The 19,633-nt window shown below is 36.3% G+C and overlaps 1 protein-coding gene across 5 annotated transcripts in view; it reads left to right on the top strand.

Moving 5' to 3' along the window:
- The window catches only part of ATP8A1 (ATPase phospholipid transporting 8A1), a 284,236-nt gene that overhangs the window by 248,251 nt on the left and 16,352 nt on the right, over positions 1 to 19,633 (top strand). For all 5 annotated transcript variants that reach the window (XR_008912864.1, XM_007496505.3, XM_056802573.1 and 2 more), the window contains 2 exons: positions 17,839 to 17,927; positions 18,651 to 18,743. Coding sequence is in view for 4 of the 5 variants with exons in the window: in XM_007496505.3 (XP_007496567.1) it covers positions 17,839 to 17,927; positions 18,651 to 18,743 (182 nt within the window). In the remaining variant the exon portion in view is untranslated. The remainder of the gene's footprint in view (positions 1 to 17,838; positions 17,928 to 18,650; positions 18,744 to 19,633) is intronic.

The raw sequence follows: 19,633 nt of genomic DNA, 5'->3' as shown, positions 1-19,633 counted from the left end.
ACCAAATCTTGTTGGGATGGCCAATGAAGGATTCGTATATAAAACACGGCTACCCATCCAATGCCTACAATGCCTCCAACAACCCGGACTCTTCATCTGTTAATGTTTATAGCGATGCTGTATTGTTTGGAGGAAAGTCCGGTCATTGGCATTATTTTTAATTGTAATGTCAAGTGAAATATAAACCCTTGTGCTCCATGTTTGACATATTTCATGTCATAACTGTAATAAAACATGGCAGCCCACGGACAGAAGTGCCCTTGGCCACTTTCCCTTTCCCTTGGCTTATTTTTTCCTACTACCACCTTCAGAGGCAAGGGATGGAAGAAAAGAATTTAGGGTGGGAGGAAGCTTCTTTCTAAAGCCATGCCTTTATAGTCCAAATCCTTGCCCCAAGCTGGGCTTGGAAAAAATTCCTCTATAAATAAATCTGGTGGCTTTCCGATTTCTCGATTTTACATGTGCCAACAGTAGAGTGAGATTTGCAAACAAAAATAAAATTTAGCATAATCTTAGTCTACATTCATACGAATTATAATATTCACAGGGAAGGGATTTTGACTCATGTTACCATGGGAAAATATTCTAAATTAAAAAAACATATTTAACAAAATAAATTTAAAAATAATAAAACATAATGTTGAATTTTTAAAAAATAATTATAATAGATCACTTTACTTACCTTTTGTCAGTAACGCCTGACATGCACTGGGTTCATTCTTAGGCACCAAAGTTTAAGGGGGATATGGAACAATTGGAGCTCACCCAGTTCTTCATAAATCTGTAAACCATCTCAGTAGGCTACCTGGTTGGAAAGACCAAGGATGGAGAGCCAACGAGATGACAGACCTAAAGAGAAAAGATGATACAGTAGCCATCTTTAAATATCTGAAGATTATAGATAAGAGAGTAAACTCAGTCTGTGTTGCCCTAGAGCATCAGTTCTAAACCTGAGCTCCATGAAATTTCTTTTTGGGGTTTTTGACATGTTTTGATAATTATTTCAATGTCATTGGTCTCCTTCATGATCTTGTGTATATAATTTTAAGCATTTTAAACTATTATTCTGAAAAGGGTTCCATAGACTTCATCAGACTGCTAAAGGGGTCCATGACACAAAGGCTGAGAACCCCCTTGCTTCAGAGGGCCAACCAACAAATAATTGTAGGAGGTCAATTTTAATCAAATATATAAGAAGGAGATTTCTAAAAACAGAGACGTTCAAAGCATACCATGTTGAGTTCCCTATCTCTAAAAGTATTCAGGTAGAGTCTAAGTTGTTGACTATTAATCAGCAATGATATAGACAGGATTCTTTCATTAAGTGGAATATTTTAACTGGCCTTTAATATTATACAGATTTCAAAGTAGTACAATAAAGGTATATATCTCAAAGCACAAATTAGATAAAATATATCATATTTAATTCAGTGATGCAAACTCAAAAATAATTCAAGTCTTTAGATTCACTTCCATTTTTCTCTTTCTAACTCACCCTTATTTTCAGTCCTAAGATGGAAAGTATTTTTACTCATCATTCATATTCATGGAATCAAGTTCCTTTAAGCCTGAGGTCTAGATCTACTTCCTTTTCCCAGTTGAAACTGTCTTCCTATTGAACAGTCAAACTCCAGTTCATTGCTCTCCCCAGTCAGTCCCCGTGTTTTGCTCACAAAATTACTCAGAATTAGCCTTCCCTTTTCTAGATACTCAGTCCCTTCTCAGCTTCTCTGAGTTACTCCAGCCCAAAAGACATTTTTTTTAATGAACCTTCAGTTTCCTTAGAAACCGAGCCTTACCATCATCTTCACCAATCCTGATTGGTCAAGACCAAGAATTTCCTTTCTCCCATTTTGAGTTTGGCTTTCTCCATCCATAGATGAAGTCTGAGGTACTTCAGGATCAGCATGAATTCTACCATCTCTAAAAAAAAAAGAGTTTCAATTTAAAAAAATCTCCATTATCTAGCATCATCTATAGGATGTCTTTATAGAAAATTTTCAAATAACTTGAAAGTTTACCATTTGGGCTACAACTTCAAAAGCTACTAAAATATCGATGATCTTCCCTTACTTTCCTCCTCTTCTCAGCCCACCCATCCAGATACACACAAGAGTTTTATTCCTGGAGAGGTAGATGATTCACCCTTCTAGGGTTCAAGGCTTCTCCATTTCCTCTTTTCTCTCTGTCTTCACTGAAGTTGGAATAACTGTTGCTTGTCACCACCACCGTCCCCCACAATGTGCATTGTCTTTGCTAATCACTGTATATAGCTACCCTCACCCCTATTATTTACTGCTATTTTTAGTGTACACCACACTCTCCCCACTTATTCTGCTTTATTTCCCCTTTGTCTTTCTAATCACTTCTCCCAAGTTCTCAGTTCTAAGTAGGGAAAGGAGACAGAAATTCGCCCCATCAGGGACACAGCCAGCCAGTCAGGTAATTGTAGCCACCATTCAAGAGTCTTTACCATAAGAAAAGGGATGTTTCTTCTTTCTGGATTTGGTACCCTTCTGGATTTTTGAGGACTCATTTCTGGATAGCCAAGGTGGTGTTTTGTTGTTGTAATTATTTTATTACGTGTTTTGATTCCTTTGGCCCTGACCATACTTTGGTACTTGGTCCACATAGGATTTTGAAGGAAGGGAATTTTTTGCCACAATCCCCATTTGGGAAATGAATTCCTTAAAAGTTACTTGCTTTTTTAACTTCTTCTACAGAGAAACTCCATGTATAACTATCCTTAAGTTATTTGCTTCAGAAAAATGAACAATTGTGTAAGAACCATAAATAATAAAAATAGTCAGCTTTTTTAATGGAGTTGTCATGACACCAGCAAAAATTAGGTAGTTAGTGTAACAATGAGAAAAATCATTTGGGGGAAAAAATTAAAAATAAAGGGAAAATAGTACGGCATGCTTTGCTTCTCCTTTAAAATTTGGTTGTCTTCTTTTTCTCCAGCAAATATGGTTGTGATTTAAGAGGAGACTTTTTTTTCAGACCTGACTTGTATTTTTTCACACCAGTAGAACAATTTATGGAGCAAGGTAGGCCTTAGGGAAAAGCACGATGGTATATAAACAGATGCCGGTCTGCTTTTCTGACTTGTCTGAATGATATCGTCAGGCTTTTTGAATTTTGAGATTGAGTTTTGAAAATATTTTAGCTGATGTAATTAGCAAACAAGATTAAAAAATTTGAAAATGCCGTAGTACACTCGGAGAACCATTGCATATCAGGATTAATACCAGAAGCTCACTATCTGCAAAACTTTTAAATTTATTGTGGTATTGCAGGTATGCACTGTAAAGTTCTCCAGAGCGCCATCTGTTTCTGCTCTGTCTGGCCTAAGGGATCTATAAAACTACTGAAGGAAATTGAAGTTAAGGAACGAGCATGTGTTTTACAGAATTTCAGATCACTTGATTGAGGTTTGTAGAGTCTCTCTGAAAAACAATAAAACTCTTTGTTGAACTCTTTAGTGTCACCCCAATAGGAAAGGTATTAATAAACTATATTAGCAGTATTATTTTCTTAAATTTCACTGCTGTCTATATTATTCAACATAATAAATTACTTTTCATGTGAAGAATTTCCCGGCTAAAATATCCCTTTTCCTATATTGGCATTTATAATTTAGATAACATCGCAGAATTTATTGGTCATAAAATCAGTCCTTTGGAGGCTTGGGGGTGGGGTGAGGTCACGATATGATGGAATTTCATCCAAGGTTATCATGCTTTGACAAGAAGCCTTGAGAGAGGAGCTCTCATAAACCCTGTCAGATATTCTCCAGTGAACCAAAGGTTGTGAGTCAGTCTAATAAAAAACTGCCATTGATGTTGGACCTTGAGTCCCTAATATTTGAGACAGCCATTCAGACGCACCAAGTTACTCAGGTAGCACTGTACCTCTGGAATACATTTTGTAGTAATAATCCTGCGGTCCTGTAGAAGTGCTAAGTAAAATAGAGGAAATGGGTGTCCTCTATTATCATAAATCAGAATTTTAGGTCACAACGGAAAGGGGAAATCAGCAAGCAATTTCTTATTCGACTTGGCAAGAGAGGTAGCAGGGCTTTGTGAATGCATCAAATCTTTCATCCTACTCTACAATTTCCCCCTTAGCTATTTTACAAGAATTCTAAATACTCTCAGTAATGATGGCAAATTTATTGTAAAAATGGATATATGAAAATAAGAGGGGAAAAAAAGATTCTGGCCCTTCACTAAAGTCACATAGCAAGAAAGTTGGAAACAGCATCATACAGAATGATCTTGATCACCGGAAAATAGAGGGCAGGTGGGACACATTAGACTTGGTAAGTCAATTCTTTTGAAGAATGATTTCTCCATCCCTGCAAGTGCAGAAATCCATCCCCTTAGGCTGGCACAATTTGTTCTTGGAGATCTCCAAGTCTTGCAAAAATGGACAAAGAAGAATCAGAAATGTCATCCTGATGTTTGCTTCAATAAGTCAAATATTATTTTAGGTATGTTTTAGATAGTTGTTTTATATATTCTACATAGATAGAAATATTATTTTAGATAAAATAGATATTTTAGATAGGAATAATAATAACACATTGTATTCTAAGATAGGTTTACAAAGTAATTTCCTTACAATGACCCTGTGAAAGTAGGTCATGTGAGTATTATTATTATCATATTACAGAAAAGGAAATGGAGATTTTTTTTTTTTGGTAATTTGCTCAAGTTCAAGAAACTAGAACTGGAATTTGAATCCAGATCTCCAGACTCTTAAGTGCAATACTCTGACTTGATATTCTAGTTTATGATCATAAATCAAGTTAAATGTGTCCCTACTAGAAATTAGTGGCTACTTTTCATTTTCTTCTGTCATATCAAGCTGCTTTTTCCTCTCAAAAAACAAAGTATTTTATGGAGTATTGTTTTATTTACCAAAAGGAATTGAGCTTCTTTTGATCCAGAAAAATTTTTATTTTTTGCTGCCCTTTCTCTGTCATTGATAGAATATGTAGATGAAAAGTTTTATACCACCCTTTTCTGTTTGCAATGTATAATATAGTTTTTTTTCCCCATCCCATCTTATAGGTTAGCAAATTTTTACTCACAGTAGCTGATATTGAATTTTATACGTTTTTAAAGCTAAAATACATGTATACCACAAAATTATAGAAATGTTTAATAATGTCTCTTTTTATTATATTGTGGAATTTCTTATAATATAAATTTTCATTACCTACCTAAAATGATATGAGAGGAATGATTTAAAATTTTCATTTCACTTGTCCCATGGGATGTAAGCAAATTCATCTTTCCCATGAACAATGTTAAATATGCCAAATAGTTAGAGCACAAGATTGTAGAATAAAGCAAAATTTATCTCTTCTAGCAAAAACAGTCTGTTTTGTATTTTTCTTTAACTTTTTCACTGATCTTATTATTTTTCTTTCTCATAGTTTTGCCTTTCTTTCCTGTTTATTTTCTTAATGGAGCATAATCTAAATAACAAAAAGGGAGCGTTTTATTTCTAAGTATTCACACCTCATTGCTACTTTATTCTTTTTGTTACTTTATCCTTTTCTTTAATCAGAAAACTATTTTCTATGATTCTGTGCTTTGAAATTAATTTTTTTTACTTATTTGTGTAAAGATTATTCAATGTATATATCATCTATATTCCTAGGTTCTCTTTTTCTTTCTTGCACTGTCTACATTTTTAGTTATTTCACTAATAAATGCTGATTGATCAGTCTCATTAACTAGATTTGGAGGAGGAAGTCAGAGTGGGGTAGTGATTCATTTCAGAAGCCATTTCCAAATCATTACAAATATCCAATAACCCTGGGAATTGGTTGTCTATCCTATTATACAAGGAATAGCTCAAAAGAAAAAAGGCTACCCTAAAAGCCAAGAGATCTGAGTTCAAATCTAGCTCTGAGACTTTCTTGCTTCATGGATTTATGCCAGGCATTAAATGGTCTTCATCTGTAAAACAAGATCTACAAAAAGAACCATCAATCGAAATAGAATATATTACTAGTACTCACTATAAATGTATGTCTGATCTATACATTATTTGAGTATTTATGATTGAGGCAATCTTAAGTGGAGGATTTCCTTGTTCTCTGGAACAAGAGATAAAATGGTAAAAAAAATTTTTTGGGGGGGTAAACCTTTACCTTCAGTCTTGTAGTCAATACTGTGTATTGACTCCAAGGCAAAAGAGTGGTAATAGCTAGGGGGTTAAGTGACTTGCTCAGGGTCATACAGCTGGGAAGTGTCTGAGACTAGATTTGAACCCAGGACCTCCCATCTCTAGTCCTGGCTCTCAATCCACTGAGCCACTCAGTTGCCCCCTAAAATGTTTTTTTTTTTTTTATTAAACCCTTACCTTCCATCTTGGAGTCAATACTGTGTATTGGCTCTAAGGCAGAAGAGTGGTAAAGGCTAGGCAATGGGGGTCAAGTGACTTGCCCAGGGTCACACAGGTGGGAAGTGTCTGAATCCAGATTTGAACCTAGAACCTCCCATCTCCAGGCCTGGCTTTCAATTCAGTGAGCCACTCAGCTGCCCCCTAAAATGTGGTAATGAAAAACCAGAAACAAAGTGTATCACCCTCCATTTGGAAATGGCTAAAAAAATTTTGTGGCATATTAAATAGAATGGAATTTGTGCACCATAAGAAATGAGCAAGTGTAGACACTTGAGCATGGTAGGGATTTTTGCAGAGCGGAGTAAACAAAGGAAATAAAAGAAGACAATATGGAAGACATCAGAATTCAGATCCGTCTGATGATCCATTGTGGCTCGCAATCTTAGAATATATTTCTCTCTTGGTAAAGAGAGCGGACCACATGTACGGAATGAGGCTATCAGACGTGGTCAGCGTTGGCCATTTCTTTTGCTTCATTTTTGCTACAAGTGGCGCAGGAAATTAGAACAATGTCAAACCTATGGATAAGTCACTATATATGTGTGTGTATAATATGTCAGATCAAAACAAGAATAGGCAGAAAGTTTTTTTATGTAGAGAGACATGAGAATGGAGTTCGCACATTATTTTGCTAATGTAATGCTATAGCCATTATAACTTCAAGTTTAAAATTACTCTGAAATATTGAATTCTAATCCTGATTCTAATTTTGTGAAATATCACTATGTAAACAGATCTAGAGCAGGTCCTGCTGTGATAATGTCTGCTCATAATCTCCATTCCCCCGAATAGACATTAACCTTAATTGCATGGATGCCAATGGCATTGTCAATTGTGGAAAATGAAAATAGGAAGAAAATAAATTTTAGGTCTCAATGGGAAAGAAGATTCCATATTCACTGTTTTTTTTTTAATTAGATAGCATACAAAGGACTTTGTAAATGGTAAAATGCCATATACATGCTGGCTATTAGTATTAATAATAGTACATTTTTCATTGGATATCTTTTGTTTTTAGATCACTTACATTTCCCAATGTATTCCTTTCCCCTCACCCTCCCACAGAGGCTTCCCTTTACAACAAGAATAAAAAAGAGAGAAAACAGTTCTTTATAACTAACCAATATGTGTAGTTTTGACCTGTAGTGCTTTGAACCCATAATTTCTCACCTCTGAAAAAAAAAAAAGGATTTTGCCTTCTTATATCTCTTGGGAAGGGGATGGGGTAGTTTTAGTCATTATAATTTAACCACATTCAATTTTAAATATTTTATTGTTGTGCTTTCTCTTTCCATTGTTGGTTTTTATTTTCCAGGTTCTGCTTTAAAATTTTCTATAAATTATAAAAAACGACACTTTGGTGAAGGAAGTTTCCTCCCTTGAGAATTCCCAGTACCAGTGAAATCATAGGTCCATTCCTTATCCCCTATGCCTTTGTTTTCTGTTTCTATCACATGCATCAATTCTCCCAGCACCATAATATCCCATTATATTTGTATCATAAATTATTTAGCTATTCCTGAATCCATAGTTTTTGGCCACAATCACTGTTGAAGGACCAGCCTTCCCTCATCCACAATGAATCATGTATGTGTTCTGTACAAAACAAGCAACTTTGTAGATTTTTGTTACCACAAATAATTCCATTAATTCATTCTTACATTCCGTTAATTCAAAGTGAAAAGAGCTTTTCATTATAATCAAGGAAAAAAGTGAGACATTGCAATTATGCCCAGTACCAACATTCAGTAAGAAACTCAACAACAAATGCTTATTTTTTAAATTGATTGGAATGTGCCTTATGCTAACCATCAGTGTTCTGGTGAAGAATTTGACAATATCATTAAGGATAACCTTGTAGAAGTGGTTTCAAACATGGGTCCAAATAATAGAAATGTTGGTGTCTGACCCTAAATATAAACCTGAAGCCAACACAGGAAGGACTGTAAGGAAATGATTTGATGACCATTCTGAATTCAACCTTTTTAAATTATTTTATTCAGTTTTATTAATACCATCTGTTTTATACCACAGTCATTTCCCGGTATAGTCATTGTTACTCCTCTCTCTTGTAACAAAGAAAACCAGTTAACTAAATCAACTAGCAAAATTACTATCTCGGTCAGCGCATTGCCACATTCCACTCTTGCTTTCTTCAACATCTCTACCAAGAGGAAGGAAATTAGTTCCTTCAGTCTGTTTCCTGGGAACAAAATTTGTCATTATGATTTATTTTTGTTCAGCTCTTTGGTTGGTGTGTTTATTTTTTTTTTAATTTACTTCCTTGTAGCCCTTGTGCAAATCACATTCCTGGTTCTGCTTTCTATTTTCTGCATCACTTCATACAATTCTTCCGATGTTTCTTTCCATTCTTCCTGTTCTTTACTCTTTACAGAACAATGCTATTCTGTTGCAAGCACATGCCACAATTTGTTCTGCCCTCCCCAGGTGACAGGCAGCCACTTTGTTTTGTAGATCTTTGTTGCCACAAATAATACAGCTTACATTCCCTTCATTCAAAGGGGTCTGAAACAAAACCTCAACTGGTGACCAGGCTGGAAACCCTCACGGTTTCTAATAGCTAGTCTTGGCCATGATACAGGGCTGACGTTTTGGTAGAAAAGAAGGCTTGTAGCCAGAAAGCACATGTGTAACGTGTTTGTTGCAGCTCTCAGACTTCTACGGGACCCCGTGTTCCAGCAAGTCCTTAAACTTAGTCATCCCTGCCCTAAATGCTGGTCCCTTCTACCAGAGCAATGCCAAATGTGCCTCCCGTCATTAAGAAGATGAAATTTCCATGTGAAAATTCCATTTCTTGAATCTTAGAAAAGAAGGGGTAAAGGATTATTATAGCCCCCCCCCCAAAGTGAGCATTGAAGAAAGCATTTCTCATAGGATCAGATTTTATTAACACACTATTAAGCAATAGTCATCGTAATGCAACTAAGGAGTAATGGGCAGTCACTTAACTTAGCACATGATTCATCTTCCCTTTCAGAGGGTTCTCCCTTCCATTGTATTTGATCCTGACAGTGGTGCTTAGAAAAAGGGTAAGGGGGGCAGCTGGGTAGCTCAGTGGATTGAGAGCCAGGCCTAGAGATGGGAGGTCCTGGGTTCAAATTTGACCTCAGACACTTCCCAGCTGTGTGACCCTGGGCAAGTGACTTGACCCCCATTGCATAGCCCTTACCTCTCTTCTACCTTGGAACCAATACACAGTATTGACTCCAAGATGGAAGGTAAGGGTTTAAAAAAAAAAGAAAAAGGGTAAAGATTGGTGGTATCCTTCCCTTTCTAAAGTGGAACAAAGCTGATGAAATAAATCACGTACAGTCGCCTAGAGGGTGAATAACAAAGATGGAACTAGACCCCAGGTCTCCAGACTGTATAAGCATAAAAGTGCCTGTGGGGATTTGTATTTTTCCAATAGTATCCAGGGTTTCCACTGATCCCTAAGGGCAGTTAGGTGGGCAGGGCCTGGAATCAAATATGGCCCCAGACTTTACGAGCTGTGTGACCCTGGGCAAGTCTCTTAACCATGTTTGTCTCAGTCTGGCATCTGTAAAATAAGGTGGGGGGAAAAATTAGCAAATCATCCCAATTTTTTTGCCAAGAAAATCCCAAATGAGGTGACAAAGGATCAGATATGACTGAAATAACTGAACAAGAACAACAAAAAGAACTTTGAGACAAGATTCAATATGAAGTTAGAATGCAATATCTCTACAACAAAACTTGTATAATCATCTTTAAATATAATCATGAGGGCACCTAGATGGCACAGTAGATAGAGCACCAGGCTTGGAGTTGAAAGGGCCTGGGTTCAAATCTGGCCTCAGATACTTCCTAGCTATGTGACCCTGGACAAGTCACCTAACCCCAATATCCTGGCCCTTTCAGCTCTTCTGCCTTGAAGCCAATATTTAGTATTGATTTGAAGACAGAAGGTAAGGATTTTTGAAAGAAAGAAAGAAAGAAAGAAAGAAAGAAAGAAAGAAAGAAAGAAAGAAAGAAAGAAAGAAAGAAAGAAAGAGAGAGAGAGAGAGAAAGAGAGAAAGAAAATTTTTTAAAGAAAAAAAATTTAAGAAATGCAATCATGAGCAGTAAATGGGTGATACTTGAACATTCTATTCTAGATATGGTTAGCTTCAGGGTTTTTTTTTAAGTTAATGAACACCCAGAAGTAAAATGAGAGAAACTTAGAAACAAAAAATTTTGCTTTCTAAAATATAAGTCCCAAATGGATGTCCAGAAAGTGATAGGATAGTTTAATAAAGAAATTAAAGATTTTACTGAACACAGGAAAAAAAGGACAAATTACTCTGCATTTGTGGACCAAAACACCCAGTACAAACCAGCAATTGGGGGAAAATTGCTTAAGGAAAATGGATGAAATAATAGACCACAAAACAATTGGCTAATAGCTCTTTTCATGGTTTTGTGGGAGCAGGTCTTGCTCCAGAACAGTAAGGAGAATAAAGCCTTCTCTTTTCAGATGCTGACCTTTAACAAATCTCCTTTCAGCTCCCCAAGCCTCCAGGGTATATCCAACTTGGACTGTACAAGCACAGAGCATGACTTCTGATGCATAGTGAAGGCATTTGTTATAATGGATGGCGGGAGGGAGGCATATGCACATGGATATTTTTTGTCCTGGCCTCCCTGATCTTCATGCCATCCCTGATGGCTGGAAAGAGTTCCCATCTGCCATTAAAGAACCATTACAGTAGTGTCTTCCCTATGTTGCTCCATCACCCCAGTTAAATGAAATTTCTTCCTTTCGACGAGTCATTTCCTCTGCAGTGAGTTGGTGTGGTAGATAGAGCGCCATTCAAATGTGACTTTGGACCTGAGCAAGTCATTTAGCTTCTGCCTGCCTCAGTTTCCTCAACTGTAAAACTAAGATGATAATAACACTAGCAGGGTCATTGCAAGGATTAAATGAGGTAATATCTGTAAAGTGATTAATAAATCCGTATTTCCTTCCTTCCATTCTTTCTCCTCTAATTTGTTCTGGTATTTTACCTTTGCAGGATAAAATGAGATAAAATTTCTAAAGCTCTTTGCAAACCTTAAAGCTCCATAAATAGTCACTATAATTATTATTAGCATTGTTCCATTGCCATAAAAGCAAGTTAGAACAGAACCATGACTAGAATTCAGATCTTCTTTGACCAGTAATCATTCCTTGAACAGCTGTAAGTTAATTACGTAAAAAACAAAAGTATTCATGAAACAATGAGTCCATGTTTCAGTTTGGATTATGTTAGAGTAAAGATTTCCTACATAATGGTTCATTTGGGAGGACAAACAATTTCTAGAACTATTTGGGAAAAAAAATCAGTGTGACTGAGTATTCTTCTGAGATATGCATCGTGGATTTAAGGAAAGAACTATTGGAAGAGGACACCCAGCATGTCAGAGAAGAGGGCAAAGGGAAATGAGAGGAGTCTCAAGCAATTAGCTTTGGGAAAAGGTAGTGTTTTCCATTTCAGAAATCACTTCAATCTGTCTTAGAAAAGGAGCTTGGTTTAATGGAGAGAACCCTGGAACACGGATGAGCAGATTGTAGATTTGAAACCTCTCATGTTTACTGGCTGTGGTCAATTCATCTCACCTCACTGAACCTGTTTCCTCATTTATAAAAATGGGCACAATTGTTCCAGTAGCTTTGAGAATCAGATGAAATGATGTCAATCAAATGAGATCTTACAATTTATAAACTTTAAAATGCTTATATAGAGGTTAGCTAGAATAGTTATCATCTCTGAATCTTTCTGCCAACATATTGCATGTAGAATTCATTATTAATAGTCTTAAAATGAGTCAGAACCTAAAAAAATGGTCAAAAAAAAACTTTATACCTGATACCAGCCCTATAAGAAGTCACAGACAAAACAGGGTTGCAATAGTGACATCTTTTGGCTTTCTTACCATCTTGATTACCTAGAAAAATCTCCAAATCTTCAGTGATACTCTGGTTATCATCATTGTCTAAAACTAAAAAAGTATAATTTTGCTGTACTTAACATAATACAGTGTAAAGGCACCATTGTCAGAAACAGAATATTCTCTCGAGTCTGGGATTTTAGAAAAAGTTTTACTGTTATTAAATGGTCCTCCTGTGATCCACGACTGAGAGCAAACAATACTGAGTAAGCATTAGATCTCACAGTCTTTCAGGCTTATGTTGGTTAAGCTAAAGTTATTGCCAAAACTATGTTCTTCAAACAGAGAAACTAGGACTATACAAATATTGTTCAGACTTGTGGAGGAACATTTTGAAGTGACTTCATCGATGGAAGATGGCATGATTAGAATTCCATTTTTATCTCAAAAAAGGCAGTAAACAAATGCAATATAGAAGTTCCTAGTAGTTTTTATAATTTAAGAAGCTGTGTTTTATCCTGCAATAAATTCATTTTCTTTTTATTGGAATCAGCCCTAAATACAGAGTGAATTTAGTGCACATTCCTCAAATTGCCTCTAATTTATTATTACAGAGTTGCTCAAGATTTCAGAGATTTTGTAGTTCAACTCATTCCTGAACAAGAATCCCATCTATATGTCTAACAAATGGTCAGCCACCCTTTACTTATAGATCTCCATTGAAGGGGCCACCCGGTGGAGTCTGTTCTTCTTTGGTGTGCCTAATTGTTAGGAACTTTTTCTTACATCAAATCAAAATGTGCTTCTTTACAACTTCTAGTCACTGTTCCTAGTTCTGCTCTCTGAGGCCAAACAAAACATGTCTATTCCTTGTTCTCCATGAAAACCCTTCAACTTCTTGGAAACAGCCATGATATTCTACTTAGCCCTTTTCTTCTGCAGACCAAACATCCCCAGTTCTTTTATCTGATTTTCCCATGGCATGATTCAAAACCATCTTCATTGTCCTCCTCTGGACAATCTCTAGCTTTTTAACATTCTTCCTAAAATATGATTCCCCAAAATAATGTGGAATACAATGAAACTCTCACCCTTTGGTCCTCAATGCAATGAATGTCTTACTATGTCCTAAGACTGCATTTATTTTTGATGGCCATGTCACTGTTGATTCATTGAACTTGCAATCCACTAAAATTTTTTTCAGATGAACTGCTTGTCTGGTTATGACTCTCACATTTCATACTTATAAATTTGAGCCACAGTATAAGATTAATTATTTTTACTAATTAATTTATTATTAATTATGTTTATTACAATTAAATATAAAATTGAAATCTTTTGGTTTATTGTCATTTTACATGTTAGCCATCCCCCTCGAGTTCACACTGTCTGCAAGTCTGATTTATTTTTAAAAAGGCAAACTTTTAGATCATTCTTTGTAATTCTCTATTCACAGAGTTCCAAGTCCACCTAACTATATCATCTTCTAGGTCACATACCTTTATCATTTCCACAAGAAAAGCACAAGAAACTTTGTCAAATCTTTGCTAAATTTAAGTAAATTCTAGATACCGCATTGCCTTGATCTCATAACTCTATCAAAAAAAGGAAAATTGGGTTTCTTAGGCAGCATGCATTCTTGATGATGATGTTGATGATGATACTCTAATTAAATTCACTTCAACATTCTACCAAGACAAAATCTTTTGTTTTATTAGTTGCATTTTACTTGCTAGGTATCCCCCTCAAGTTCATATCATCTGCAACTCTGACTTTTTAAAAGGCATTTATTTAGTGCTTACTATGTTCCAAGCAAGTGTACTAAACACTTTACTCTTTCCTGCTCTAGATGTTCACTAGTCATAACCTCTAATAATATGGTCAGTTTTGCTAAGATTTGAATTCAGTGACTGGTCTGCAATTTTTTTTCTTAACAAAAAGTCAAATCAACATTTCTCTTTTTCCAGTGAATTCTTGTTACTCTGGCCTTTCAGAATCCACTAACAGTGACCCAGAAATATCATCTGCCAATTTCTTCAGAACCCAAAGATTTTATTCACAATGATCCAGTAGTTCAAACTCATCAGCGGCAGCTAGATGTTCTTTTGTTATCTTTTGTTAGATGTCATCTCTTTTTAGCTTATTAATCAGTGACCAACATTTGATAACTTCCAGTTCCCTGTTATTTTCTTTTAAATTTTGTGACTTTGCATTATAAACAGAAAAATATAGGAAAAAAATGGGTCTGTCCCTCATGTTTTTCCTTATTTTCCTATCATGCAAATAATCCAGTATAAGATATTGGAATTGAATGGTGACATATTTGACCTTAAAGGCAGCTGGGCATACTGCATAGAGCCTTCGCTTTGGGGTCTGGTAGACCTAAATTCCAATCAATCTTGGCCCACTGGACAGAGAGGTCACTGAAAATTCTCCTGGCCTCAGTTTCTTCAGCTGCAAAGCAGGGAAACCAAAACCTCTTTCACAGAGAAGTTTTAAGGATAAAATGAAACGAGAATAAATGTAAAGCTCTTGGCTATTGTCATTTTCAGGTCAGTGCAGAAAATTGAGTTTTTAGAAGAAAGGAAGAGGATTTGGCTTCTGTGGAATAGAAATGGGGGGGGGGTGGGGGGGGGAGATAAGTAAAAAAGGAGAGATGTTCCATTCCAGTTCAAGTGACCTTGAACAGTCCTGAAAAAAAAAAGAAAGAAAAGTGTGAAAAAGCTAGCCTCGGTTCCCCAATCCTGGAATGGTATCTGGGCCCATTCGGGATCACCACTGTTTACTGAGATAGAGGCTGGCCAGGAAGAACCTGGATTCCACAAAGCCCTCTCCGGACAAGTTCACCCCGAGACGAGACGGCAGAAGCATTCATGACCTAACTTGAATTTTGAGACGCCCTTCATTTATTTTTGAAGTCCCATTTGTATAATTTTGAGTCCTTGTCACTCTCCGGAGACAAGAGGTTATTTGTTTTCCCTCCTGGGCTCGCGGGGGCTCCCACTGACCCCGCTTTGCAGCCCTGGTTTTCTGATTCTTTCTCAAGTCCCCCGGGAGCCACTTTTGTGGCAGATTCCATTGGGTTTCACAAGGCCTCGAGGCCGGGTGGGGGCAGGGGCAAACTTGGCATGGACCACAAATCTCACACATTAGGAACAATTTGTAAACTTCGAACAGAGGGAGCCAGAGTCCATCCCCAGAACAGGCTGCTCCTGTTACGGCCATTGTCTGCAAGGGATTGGTTTGCCATTTCCCAGATGACCTGCCTGTGTGTGGAGAGATGTGAAAAGTTAGAGACAAAATGGGTTCTACAGAGTGAGGGGGAGCTTTCTTGTGCAGAAAGGAAGGAAATACCTCTGTGGGATTTTATTTTTTTCCCCTCTTCATCCAAAAAATACAAAGAGGCTCTCTGTCTTTAATGCGAATGTCAGCTTTAAATCTTTTAGGTTTGGATTAACTCTGCAAAGGGAAAAAAAAAATCTGACAGCCTTTCAAATATGATGGAGGGAAAAAAAACTTTTTTTCCTCAATTCTTGTTGTTCATTTGTAAAGCCAAAGGCAGGGTAGGCTGTGAATACTGGGCGCCAGTTGTTCCTCCATTCATAGTTAGCATCACAATGGTCAGAATTAACATCCTAAAACCTACATCCCCACTTCTACTTTTTCACCCACAGACATTTCCAACAAGGTGGAAAAGAAACCTTTTCCTGTCTTCCCCCGGAAAATAAAAACATTAGAAATGAAGCCAGGCAAAGCTGATATTTTAGATTAAAATGCCTACAATTATCTTGCCTTTTTTTTTATTTTATGTGGAAAAAATGGCCTTTCTACAGTTGTTATCTTACTAGAAAGCTCCCAACTACAACCAACTCCCCCTGCCCGCCCGCCTGCCCGGCAACCTTGATAGACATTTCCTATTACACAGTTAGTGTTAGTTTTAACAATTGAGAATGTCAGCAAACATGTCCAAGATCATGTTTTGCTTATAAAATAAAGTGACTTTTATGTGAATATTTCTCTGCTCGTTTGGTGACAGAGGTATATGGGTGTTGGTCTGTGAAATCTGTGGATTATTGTTTAATTTTAGTGGCAGAATGTGTTTGTTTTAGGGGCCATTCTGGAATGGTTTGACTTGATTTTTTTAAAGGACTATTTTCAGGGCTCCAATGCTTGGTGCCCCGGAGCTGCGTATGTGTGCTTGCTCAATCTGTTACATGACCAGTGAAAAATACACTTCTGAGACCTGGCCTGGATGCTTGACTACCACTACATACCAGCAGAAACTCTGAAAAGCAGCTAGACCCTTCCCAGAAGGGTTGACTTTTTTTGAATTCTGAATATTAGTTTTGTCTATATGAAAAGATATGTAATGATACGTATAATGGTGGATGGAGAGCCCATAAAAACAAAATTCTTGGGAAATATCCCTCCACTATGTGCACCATGAGACGTTTCTTTTTCTTTTTTTTCACTCCTTAAATTTGTTAGTTGGCTCCTTTTTAGAGAAAGTACAGCAAAAGTCTTCTTAAATGGTTTCCATTAGAATCTACAAATTTTGCTTTTTAGAAGTCATCAGACTCTTAAGAAATGAATGAAGAATTTTCTGGTGCCATTGTGTGGCACAGTGACTTCTAATCCGTGTAATCTAATTATATTACAATGCTATTTTTGTATTATAATTGCAGGCAACTGACAATAATTTTTTAGTAATAGGATGATTTTCTTGGCCACTATAGTATTTCAAATATAGATACTTGGCGTGGGATCTAAAGGCAGGTTGTTTATTTTAATACAATTTGTTCTAATTTTACATGCAAGTTATTTGCTTTGGCATTGGCTCTGCCATAACAGGTGTGCTGAAGCAAGTTATGTAATTAATTTGAAGGGAAGAAAACTGATTTCCACTCCCAAACCAGTCAAAAAAAAAAACATGACCAAATGCTTATTGTTGGTGACATCTCCATTTTCAAAGAATTTCACATAATTTAGCTAAATGCTTTAGTGATGGTTTTTGAAATCAAGTTTTCCATTTATTTTTGTTGGAGTTTGTTTTTATTTGATAATTACATTAAAGGGTGTTGGAAATATACAAAATTTTCTGTTGACAGTTTTTTAGATTTTAACAGTTAAGGAAAATATTTTTCTGGCCTAGTCTGGATTGTATTTGGACTCTTGCTTGCAAAGAATGGAATGATGTTCCAAGCCATTGAAAAGGCATATAGGAATGTCAAGATTTATTATCTCCCTCTAATGTTCATGATCAAGAGAGAGAAAACTCTATTAAAAGAAATTCGCATGGTGAAACTTAATAGTGGCAGGGTATTGTAGAAAAGAAAGCTATTCTGAAGATGTAATAAATTAAAGTTTTCACAGATTTGGTTCTTAAATCAGAACATTTTACAAATTATGCTAACACCTGTGAATCCAAGATGTGAACTGAATTTGTTAGTATCCTCCTGGAAACTCAGTCATCTTAAGCTTTCCAAATGATTTTAAAAGTTCATGTATTTGTTTTTATTTATTCAGGCAGCCATGCTCTTTAGTTCTGGAGTCTTCTGGATGGGGCTGTTATTTATTCCTGTGACATCTTTGCTTCTTGATGTTGTATACAAAGTGTAAGTTTATCTGTCTTCAATTCTATGATTATTATAGACAGGAGCCTGCCTCAGTAGGATTGGCCTGTTCCCCCTTAATATGATAACACCTTCCGAGCTTATATTTTGGCAGTTTACGAGGTTTAGTTGTATTATAAGATTAGGAAAAAGAAAGTTAATAGAAGAAAGGGTCGACTGCGCGGCTGAACGAAGGCCACTCCAAAGTGGAGAAACTGAACTAAAGCAGAAAGTCCATCTTAACATTGGGAAGCACTGCACCGAGGAGAATTATTTGGAGGTTTTCACTTAAACCATTCCAGATACAAAGGATAATTGATGTAAGAATTTAGTTCCTTTTGAGTGAATAAGGTTTCTGATGGCAGTATTTAGAAGGGTGAAGGGAGATTTCCTTGCTTGCCTGAAGCCTTGTCAATTTCTCTTTGACTATTTATATTAATTACTCCCACAATCTAAATTATTTCACCTGACATTAACTTCTTATATTTATTTAATATTTATCAATGTTTTATGTTAAGCCAAAAATATTTTTCAGCAAGTAATTTGCATAATTATTTTAAGATTTAAAAGGAGCTCAGCTGAGATTAATGTTTATGTAATGGTTGCTCTTTCTAAGGTGATCATTGCACTTACAAGTTATTAGCATAGTATTAAACTGAATAGCTGATTCTTATATTTTGACAATTTCAAGGGAATGTTTCTGAATCTTTTTTTTTTTCAAAACAGAATCAAGAGAGCCACTTTTAAAACACTGGTAGATGAAGTTCAAGAGCTGGAGGCAAAATCCCAAGATCCAGGGGCAGTTGTGCATGGAAAAAGGTAAAAAAAAAATTTGTTTTTAAAGAATACTTTCTTAAAGTGGGATTAAAAAAAAAAACACATCTACCTATAATTTTATGTTATGACATTATGATCTATCACCTGAAACTAAAGGAAAAATCATGATACTAAGCTTAAAAGGTAACCAAAATAAAACATATATATATATAATTAATATTTAACTTAAGTAATTAACAATAATACAAACGACCTCCAGCATGTATTTTTAAGTAGAACTGAAAAGCAAGAACACTCAGGTTCTGACTTGTTCTGAGGGGGCACTTTGCATAAGCCACTAGCCCCGCAGTTCTCTAAAATATTAGTTTCCATATTTGCACTGATCACCATTGATAGGATTTTCCTCATGGGAAGTTCCCAGTACCAATGAAATCCCAGGTTTTGTCTCCCAAAAAGTCACAGTTAGTTTAAGTTGGTTAGTTTGATTTGGCAGAACGTCTTAGATTTAAGGATCCGAGGCACTTAAATTCTAAGTGCTCTGGGCAACTCCCAGTGAATCCGAAACTGCTTAGAAGATGCTGATGCATTCTGGAACTACAAGTTTCCTCTTCTATAATGAAAGCACAGGTCCATCTCTAGCCCAATCCCTTATCAATTTCAAAATGTTATTCCCATCTCCCACACTCTCCAGTTCTGGGATACTGGAAAAGCCACCTGATAACTCCTGGTGCTCCTTTTATCCCGAGGCAATCCAGTAGATCCCCTGGCTCGTAGAATGGTGAATAAAAGTATTTGTTCACAGAAGAATTAAGGGGTATACATTGGTAATAATGGTGGATCTCTTCCATGAATTAAGTTTTTCAGTTTTAGCAGTAACTGACTCACATGAATGCTACTTAATTTAGAGTTTTGCCGTTCTCCAATCATTTAGA

Source organism: Monodelphis domestica, chromosome 6 (genome assembly GCF_027887165.1).
Source record: "Monodelphis domestica isolate mMonDom1 chromosome 6, mMonDom1.pri, whole genome shotgun sequence".
NCBI lineage: Eukaryota > Metazoa > Chordata > Mammalia > Didelphimorphia > Didelphidae > Monodelphis > Monodelphis domestica.
This window is presented reverse-complemented; position numbering and strand designations above follow the sequence as displayed.